Genomic DNA, 10302 nt, shown 5'->3' on the forward strand with positions numbered 1-10302 from the left:
TTAGCTACACATTTATTTATAGCTTTATCACATTGAAATAGAAGAAACCATTTGTTTTTAAGAGGATATCGCACATTTATAAATAATAAATACTTTTTCTACAAATGTTAAAGAGGCATACAGATTAATAATCTCTACTAATCCCACATTTTGTTTTAAATGTATCAAAATGTGATACACAATATATACATCCCAAACTCCTATTCCAATAAACGACAGCAGAGGGAGCTGTGCGTCTTTTGAAATGCCACATTCCCCGGCTCAATTTTGAAACGTCACTTCTCTGCGACTTGCAGCTGCAACCAGAACAAAATATGTAAACGTCCCTTTTAATCCACTTTAATCGTTGAATTAACTATTCTATAGAGACGTATGATGTATGTAATGTTGTTGTTATAGGAAATGCAGTTGACTCGAGAGTATATTTCACCGATGTGTCGTTGAATTAGCAAAATAGAGGGTAGCTAGATAAACGCTAGTTGTATGGGCAGGTCAGCCAATGAAAAACACATACAAATATATGTTTTATTGTCACATACACCGGACAGGTGCAGTGAAATGTGTTGTTTTTACAGGGTCATCCATAGTAGTATGGCGCCCCTGGAGCAAATTAGGGTTAAATGCCTTGCTCAAGGGTACAGACATATTTTATTTATTGTCTGTTCGGAAATTCGAACCAGTGTCTACAAATTACCTACATAAGTAGCTAGTTTTTCCCGCCATGTGTCCCTGAATTATCAGCTGACCGACCTTCAGCTAGTTAGATAACGTTAAAGCACTGAAATGATCTAGCCAACAGGATAGATTTGGAAAATAGAGATATGTCCCTTCGAGTTTCACTAACAGTCTCTCTAACATATTGCATCACAGACTGGAATTGTAGCGAAAGTTTGAATAGTTTCTACTTGTCCTCTAGCTAGGTATAGACAGACAGCGTTAGTGACAAGTCATTCTACTATCAATCTACAGGGCGCCTTCTCCAGTGAGGCGAAAGGAGCATATGGAGGACAAGGCAAAAGAGCGAGGGAAGGAGAAAACGGGTGCCACCAAAGAGGGAGCTGAGAAGGACAGGGGCAGGGAGAAGGGACGCAAACGACGTAGCTCAACTGGGAGCAGCAGGTCAGAAACAATGTGTGACATCTCTCTTGCTCTCTCTATACCCTTACCATAGCATCTCTGTTTTTATCAGACGACTTCTCTCAGCAGTCACTGCTTTCTGATGGCCCACAGTAAGCCCCTCTCCCGGTCTTCACTCGGGTCTAAAGTAAGCCCCTCTCCCGGTCTTCACTCGGGTCTAAAGTAAGCCCCTCTCCCGGTCTTCACTCGGGTCTAAAGTAAGCCCCTCTCCCGGTCTTCACTCAGGTCCAGCTCCAGTAGCAGCTCCAGTTCCGGTTCTTCCAGCGGCTCCAGTTCCTCCTCTGCCTCCAGCCGCTCCGGGTCTTCCAGCTCCCGATCCTCTAGCTCATCCAGCTCCTCAGGGTCGCCCAGCCCCAGTCGCCGCCGCCATGACAACCACCGACGCTCACGGTCCAAGTATGTGTAACCTGTAAAGCAGTGGTCTCCACTCTCCTATCCCAGCTCTGAGTTAGTGCGTGCAGGCTTTTGTTCCAGACCAGCACTTAATACTTTCAGTTCACCTAATAGTTTAACATTTAAGACATTCAGTAGTTGTTTCAGGTATGTTAGGGCTGGGCTGACAAAAAAGCCTGCATGCTCCGTAACTCTGCTGGACCAGGGTTGGTGGTCACTCTTAAAGCTAATCCAAAGACTGGATTAAGGAGAGGGATCTGTGAGCTTGGAAGTGTGACATATTTTGTTGAGTGAAGGAATAAAGAGTAAAACCTCTTCCTGTAGATCCAAGTCGTCGGTGAAAAAGGATGACAAGGAGAGGCGTAAGAGGAGCCCGAGCCCCCGACCAACCAAGGTGTTCCTGGGCCGCCTCACCAGAAATGTCGTCAAGGTGAGTCAAAATGACTGCCCAGTCTTCAAGTGTACGTGAATACAGTGTATGTGCACATCAATGGGATTCCATATAGCCTAATTGAATGCATTTTTTGTGTCAAGCTGCAGACTGTATGTTGAAGGCTTGTTGGAGTAGGGGGCAATATCTCAGAGGTTGGGCTTTGACTAAAGTCTCTGCTCTTTTCAGGAACACATCCAGGAGATTTTCAGCACCTATGGCAAGATCAAGATGATTGAAATGCCTGTGGATAGGCTCCGCCCACACCTGTCGAAGGGCTACGCCTACGTGGAGTTTGAGAATGCCGATGAGGCCGAGAAGGCTCTCAAACACATGGATGGAGGTTGGTGGAGACCAATGGTTCTGGGTATTTTACATTTTAGTCATTTAGCAGACGCTCTTATCCAGAGCGACTTACAGTAGTGAGTTCATCATTATTTAAATTTTTTTCATACTGGTCCCCCGTGGGAAACGAACCCACAACCCTGGCGTTGCAAACACCATGCTCTACCAACTGAGCTACACGGGTATAAATGCAGTTAGCATCTCTAGTTTGAATGCATTGTAATAGTCAACTCTACAGCACTCTACTCTATTGAACTCTCTGTCCATAACCTATCCTCAGAGTTTTTACTTGAATCATACAATTAGAACATCATTTAAAAATGTACCTCTATTTGTCCTCTATGGTGTCTGCAGGTCAGATTGACGGACAGGAGATCACAGCCACTGGCGTGCTAGCTCCCAGGGTGATACGCCCGCCCCCTCGCAGGCCCTCCCCCCCTCGCAGGATGCCCCCACCACCCCCCATGTGGCGACGCACCCCGCCACGCCTGAGGAGAAGGTCAGTCTCCTACAGTGTTAATGTCAGTGTGTGTGTGTGGATGTTTGTCCGTCCACAATAATTACTTGTTTCGCAGTACAGACAAAGATGTACTTTTTTTCCTGTTTTATTATGGTAACAAAATCAAGAATCTTACGTCTAACATCTGTGTCCTATCATTAGATTGGATGGAGGGATTTTTGCAGTTTTTCCTCTGTTCGGAATCCCTGATTACATAATGAATGGCAGATGAGCATGTATCCCCTCAGGTGTAAAGTTAAAGCCCATTATCATCCCCCTATTCCTGACCTTTGTTTTCATCACCGCCTGGTATGGCAACTGCTCAGCCTCCGACCGCAAGGCACTACAGAGGGTAGTGCGTACGGCCCAGTACATCACTGGGGCCAAGCTTCCTGCCATCCAGGATCTCTAAACCAGGCGGAGTCAGAGGAAGGTCCTAAAAATTGTCAAAGACTCCAGCCACCCTAGTCATAGACTGTTCTCTCTGCTACCGCACGGCAAGCGGTACCGGAGCGCAAAGTCTAGGTCCAAGACTTCTTAACAGCTTCTACCCCCCAAGCCATAAGACTCCTGAACAACTAATCATGGCTACCCGGAATATTTGCATTGCCCCCCCGCCCCCTCTTTTACGCTGCTGCTACTCTGTTTATTATCGACAGAAGTTTACATACACTTAGGTTGGAGTCATTAAAACTTGTTTTTCAATCACTCCACAAATTTCTTGTTACCAAACTATAGTTTTGGCAAGTCGGTTAGGACATCTACTTTGTGCATGACACAAGTAATTTTTTCAACAATTGTTTACAGACAGAATATTTCACTTATAATTCACTGTATCACAATTCCAGTGGGTCAGAAGTTTACATTCACTAAGTTGACTGTGCCTTTAAACAGCTTGGAAAATTCCAGAAAATGATGTCATGCTTTAGAAGCTTCTGATAGGCTAATTGACATAATTTGAGTCAATTTGAGGTGTACCTGTGGATGTACACTGCTCAAAAAAATAAAGGGAACACTAAAATAACACATCCTAGATCTGAATGAATGAAATAATCTTATTAAATACTTTTTTCTTTACATAGTTGAATGTGCTGACAACAAAATCACACAAAAATGATCAATGGAAATCAAATGTATCAACCCATGGAGGTCTGGATTTGGAGTCACCCTCAAAATTAAAGTGGAAAACCACACTACAGGCTGATCCAACTTTGATGTAATGTCCTTAAAACAAGTCAAAATGAGGCTCAGTAGTGTGTGTGGCCTCCACGTGCCTGTATGACCTCCCTACAACGCCTGGGCATGCTCCTGATGAGGTGGCGGATGGTCTCCTGAGGGATCTCCTCCCAGACCTGGACTAAAGCATCCGCCAACTCCTGGACAGTCTGTGGTGCAACGTGGCGTTGGTGGATGGAGCGAGACATGATGTCCCAGATGTGCTCAATTGGATTCAGGTCTGGGGAACGGGCGGGCCAGTCCATAGCATCAATGCCTTCCTCTTGCAGGAACTGCTGACACTCCAGCCACATGAGGTCTAGCATTGTCTTGCATTAGGAGGAACCCAGGGCCAACCGCACCAGCATATGGTCTCACAAGGGGTCTGAGGATCTCATCTCGGTACCTAATGGCAGTCAGGCTACCTCTGGCGCGGCCCCCCAAAGAAATGCCACCCCACACCATGACTGACCCACCGCCAAACCGGTCATGCTGGAGGATGTTGCAGGCAGCAGAACGTTCTCTACGGCGTCTCCAGACTCTGTCACGTCTGTCACATGTGCTCAGTGTGAACCTGCTTTCATCTGTGAAGAGCACAGGGCGCCAGTGGTGAATTAGCCAATCTTGGTGTTCTCTGGCAAATGCCAAACGTCCTGCACGGTGTTGGGCTGTAAGCACAACCCCCACCTGTGGACGTCGGGCCCTCATACCACCCTCATGGAGTCTGTTTCTGACCGTTTGAGCAGACACATGCACATTTGTGGCCTGCTGGAGGTCATTTTGCAGGGCTCTGGCAGTGCTCCTCCTGCTCCTTCTTGCACAAAGGTGGAGGTAGCAGTCCTGCTGCTGGGTTGTTGCCCTCCTACGGCCTCCTCCACGTCTCCTGATGTACTGGCCTGTCTCCTGGTAGCGCCTCCATGCTCTGGACACTACGCTGACAGACACAGCAAACCTTCTTGCCACAGCTCGCATTGATGTGCCATCCTGAATGAGCTGCACTACCTGAGCCACTTGTGTGGGTTGTAGACTCCGTCTCATGCTACCACTAGACTGAAAGCACCGCCAGCATTCAAAAGTGACCAAAACATCAGCCAGGAAGCATAGGAACTGAGAAGTGGTCTGTGGTCACCACCTGCAAACCAGTCCTTTATTGGGGGTGTCTTGCTAATTGCCTATAATTTCCACCTGTTGTCTATTCCATTTGCACAACAGCATGTGAAATTTATTGTCAATCAGTGTTGCTTCCTAAGTGGACAGTTTGATTTCACAGAAGTGTGATTGACTTGGAGTCACATTGTGTTGTTTAAGTGTTCCCTTTATTTTTTTGAGCAGTGTATTTCAAGGCCTACCTTCAAACTCAGTGCCTCTTTGCTAGACATCATGGGAAAATCAAAAGAAATCAGCTAAGACCTCAGAAAAAAAATGGTAGACCTCCACAAGTCTGGTTAATCCTTGGGAGCAATTTTCAAACGCCTGAAGGTACCACGTTCATCTGTACAAACAATAGTACGCAAGTATAAACACCATGGGACCACGCAGCCGTCATACCGCTCAGGAAAGAGACGCGTTCTGTCTACTAGAGATGGTGCGAAAAGTGCAAATCATTCCCAGAACAGCAAAGGACCTTGTGAAGATGCTGGAGGAAACAGGTACAAAAGTATCTATATCCACAGTAAAACGAGTCCTATATCGACATAAAAAAGCCAGACTACGGTTAGCAACTGAACATGGGGACAAAGATCGTACTGTTTGGAGAAATGTCCTCTGGTCTGATGAAACAAAAATAGAACCGTTTGGCCATATTGACCATCGTTATGTTTGGAGGAAAAAGGGGGATGCTTGCAAGCCGAAGAACAGCATCCCAACCGTGAAGCACGGGGGTGGCAGCATCATGCTGTGGGGGTGCTTTGCTGCAGGAGGGACTGGTGCACTTCATAAAATAGATGGCATCATGAGGAAGGAAAATGATGTGGATATATTGAAGCAACATCTCAAGACATCAGTCAGGAAGTTAAAGCTTGGTCGCAAAATGGCTTAAGCATACTTCCAAAGTTGTGGCAAAATGGCTTAAGGACAACAAAGTAAAGGTATTGGAGTGGCCATCACAAAGCCCTGACCTCAAACCTATAGAAAATATGTGGGCAGAATTGAAAAGGCGTGTGCGAGCAAGGAGGCATACAAACCTGACTCAGTTACACCAGCTCTGTCAGGAAGAATGGGCCAAAATTCACCCAACTTATTGTGGGAAGCTTGTGGAAGGCTACCCGAAACGTTTCACCCAAGTTAAAGAATGTAAAAGCAATGCTACCAAATACTAATTGAGTGTATGTAAACTTCTGACCCACTGGGGATGTGATGAAGGAAAGAAAAGCTGAAATAAATCATTCTCTCTACTATTTTTCTGACATTTCACATTCTTCAAATAAAGTGGTGATCCTAACTGACCTAAAACAGGGAATTTTGTACTAGGATTAAATGTCAGGAATTGTGAAAAACTGAGTTTAAATGTATTTGGCTAAGGTGTATGTAAACTTCAGACTTCAACTGTATGCAGTCACTTTAACTCTACCCACATGTACATATTACCTCAATTACCTCGACTAACCGGTGCCCCCGCACATTTACTCTGTACCGGTACCCCCTGTATATAGCCTCCCTACTGTTATTTTATTTTACTGCTGCTCTTTTAATTATTTTTTACTTATCTATTTTTTACTTAACACTTTTATTCTTAAATGCATTGTTGGTTAAGGTCTTGTAAGTAAGCATTTCACGGTAAGGTTTACACCTGTTGTATTTGGCACATGTGGCAAATAAAATTTGATTTGATCCTCCTCTCTCCGTTTCCCGAAGGTCTCGATCACCACGGAGACGATCTCCGGTTCGCCGCAGGACTCGTTCGCGCTCCCCCGGTCGCAGACGCCACCGCTCACGCTCCAGCTCCAACTCCTCCCGGTAGAGCTGCCTGAAACCTCTGACCTCACATCTACTCTCCCTCCTACCCCTATCCCACCTTCCCTGTTCTCCACTGTAACAGTTTGGGTGTATCAAAAGTTGTACTCCACTTTCTTCCCTCCATGTTCACTGATCTCACAGGACATTACAGGTATAAGCATGACAGCCTTTCTCTCGCCATAGTGTATTGTTATTGGTCTATAAGCATAATGTTGAATGCTAGGCTCAATCTGAGGCAAGCTAGCACTGTCAAGAGGAGTGAAATGAACCCTGCTCTCAAGCTGGGGCTTTTTGTACTTAACAGCTGGGTTGTGGTTGACACATTGTGTTTACAGAATTCTAATTTTTGTAGAACTTTGTTTTTTGTTTTAATATGCAACTATTAAAACTCTTTAGTTGAGCCAGCTTTACATGTGCTGCCTGATGTTTTAATAAAGTTCATGAGTCTTGAACAATTTGACTTGTGTTCGTCAGACTCAATCACCCCAAACTACAACATTCCATAGTGCTTCGGGTAGTTAGTAAGGCAATTTTCTACACTTGATGAAAGCCTCAAAGCATGTTACCTCATTCATTATGCATAAGTCTAGGCTAGCTAGACTGAGGGAAGATATTTTGTGTACCATGTGCATGCAAGTGTGAAACACTACCTCTGGTGAGAACTGTAAGCCACCTCAAATAATGTATTTACTGTCAATCTATATCCAACGTCAAACCCACACAAAACAGAAGGTGGTTAATTTACCAAAATATTTATACGAAGCTTGAAACACCGTCCACAATATTACATTTTCACTATATATATATATATATAGTGGGGAAAAAAAGTATTTAGTCAGCCACCAATTGTGCAAGTTCTCCCACTTAAAAAAGATGAGAGGCCGAGGCCTGTAATTTTCATCATAGGTACACGTCAACTATGACAGACAAAATGAGAGAAAAAATCGAGAAAATCACATTGTAGGATTTTTAATGAATTTATTTGCAAATTATGGTGGAAAATAAGTATTTGGTCAATAACAAAAGTTTCTCAATACTTTTATATACCCTTTGTTGGCAATGACACAGGTCAAACGTTTTCTGTAAGTCTTCACAAGGTTTTCACACACTGTTGCTGGTATTTTGGCCCATTCCTCCATGCAGATCTCCTCTAGAGCAGTGATGTTTTGGGGCTGTCGCTGGGCAACACAGACTTTCAACTCCCTCCAAAGACTTTCTATGGGGTTGAGATCTGGAGACTGGCTAGGCCACTCCAGGACCTTGAAATGCTTCTTACGAAGCCACTCCTTCGTTGCCCGGGCGGTGTGTTTGGGATCATTGTCATGCTGAAAGACCTAGCCACGTTTCATCTTCAATGCCCTTGCTGATGGAAGGAGGTTTTCACTCAAAATCTCACGATACATGGCCCCATTCATTCTTTCCTTTACACGGATCAGTCGTCCTGGTCCCTTTGCAGAAAAAACAGCCCCAAAGCATGATGTTTCCACCCCCATGCTTCACAGTAGGTATGGTGTTCTTTGGATGCAACTCAGCATTCTTTGTCCTCCAAACACGACGAGTTGAGTTTTTACCAAAAAGTTATATTTTGGTTTCATCTGACCATATGACATTCTCCCAATCCTCTTCTGGATCATCCAAATGCACTCTAGCAAACTTCAGACGGGCCTGGACATGTACTGGCTTAAGCAGGGGGACACGTCTGGCACTGCAGGATTTGAGTCCCTGGCAGCGTAGTGTGTTACTGATGGTAGGCTTTGTTACTTTGGTCCCAGCTCTCTGCAGGTCATTCACTAGGTCCCCCCGTGTGGTTCTGGGATTTTTCCTCACCGTTCTTGTGATCATTTTGACCCCACGGGGTGAGATCTTGCGTGGAGCCCCAGATCGAGGGGAGATTATCAGTGGTCTTGTATGTCTTCCATTTCCTAATAATTGCTCCCACAGTTGATTTCTTCAAACCAAGCTGCTTACCTATTGCAGATTCAGTCTTCCCAGCCTGGTGCAGGTCTACAATTTTGTTTCTGGTGTCCTTTGACAGCTCTTTGGTCTTGGCCATAGTGGAGTTTGGAGTGTGACTGTTTGAGGTTGTGGACAGGTGTCTTTTATACTGATAACAAGTTCAAACAGGTGCCATTAATACAGGTAACGAGTGGAGGTCAGAGAAGCCTCTTAAAGAAGAAGTTACAGGTCTGTGAGAGCCAGAAATATTGCTTGTTTGTAGGTGACCAAATACTTATTTTCCACCATAATTTGCAAATAAATTCATTAAAAATCCTACAATGTGATTTTCTGGATTTTTTTTTCTCAATTTGTCTGTCATAGTTGACGTGTACCTATGATGAAAATTACAGGCCTCTCTCATCTTTTTAAGTGGGAGAACTTGCACAATTGGTGGCTGACTAAATACTTTTTTCCCCCACTGTATATATATATACACACGGAGAGGAAGAGGGAAACTAAATGAATGTCTAGTATATCACTCCAGCATGACAGTATCCATCTGTATAGGAAGTGAAGTTCAGGGTTTGGCCTCCTTGTCCTTCTGGCTGGGTTTGTCCATCAGGTCTTTGAACCCTAGCTTCTCCAGAGGTTCCTTGGCCATCAGCTGACTGAAATAGCAGAGGATAGTTTCACATTGTTGATGAGATCAGTCATGTCGTGTATATATCTAGTCATCTCATTTTCAACAGGAATTAAGTACAGCGCCACACTCACTTATCCATCCGGCATTCAAGGTAGTCCTTCGACACATGGAGTTATCATATAGCTGCTGTCTTTCAAGCGCTAAATGGCTTATTATTATTATTATTATTATTATAAATGCATTTTTATTTACATTTTAGTCATTTAGCAGACGCTCTTATCCAAAGCGACCTGCAGTTAGTGAGTGCATACATTTTTCATACTGTATTTGAATGCTTTACAGTCTCCAGCAATGACAAACAGAAAAGAGATGCAATGTTGCATTGAATTTCAAACACTAGACAACTACAGGGAAAGCAAAAGCAGTTGAACTGTCATTCATTCCAGTACACCTGTCATTTCACAGATCTCATACACATGAGCTCAAACGCCCCTTTCCCTTGCATTTGAGAAGCAACCAGATGCAGCTGGAAACTACAGAAGCTATGTGGAGCTGCGCAGTTGCTGGGTTGTCACTAGTTACCACAGTCAAAATTGGCTATATCGAAAAAATTATATGAAAACAAAAATTAATTTAAGGTTAGGCATAAGGTTAGCAGCGTGGTTAAGGTTTAAAAAAATCAGATTTTAAGAAGATACATTTTAGATATAGGTGGGGTTTAGCCATAATTATGACAGTGACGACCCA

The 10302-nt window shown here is 44.2% G+C and overlaps 1 protein-coding gene across 1 annotated transcript; it reads left to right on the forward strand.

Moving 5' to 3' along the window:
- The first annotated feature begins 260 nt into the window (after positions 1–260).
- Positions 261–7434, forward strand: LOC121551362 (RNA-binding protein with serine-rich domain 1). Its single transcript, XM_041864013.2, has 7 exons — positions 261–316; positions 970–1119; positions 1363–1533; positions 1855–1960; positions 2150–2303; positions 2660–2804; positions 6873–7434. Coding segments are annotated over exons 1-7 (834 nt in total). The 5' UTR covers positions 261–314; the 3' UTR covers positions 6979–7434.
- The last annotated feature ends 2868 nt before the right edge of the window (positions 7435–10302 follow it).

The sequence above is a fragment of the Coregonus clupeaformis genome, unplaced genomic scaffold (assembly GCF_020615455.1).
Source record: "Coregonus clupeaformis isolate EN_2021a unplaced genomic scaffold, ASM2061545v1 scaf0086, whole genome shotgun sequence".
NCBI classification, from domain to species: Eukaryota; Metazoa; Chordata; class Actinopteri; order Salmoniformes; family Salmonidae; genus Coregonus; species Coregonus clupeaformis.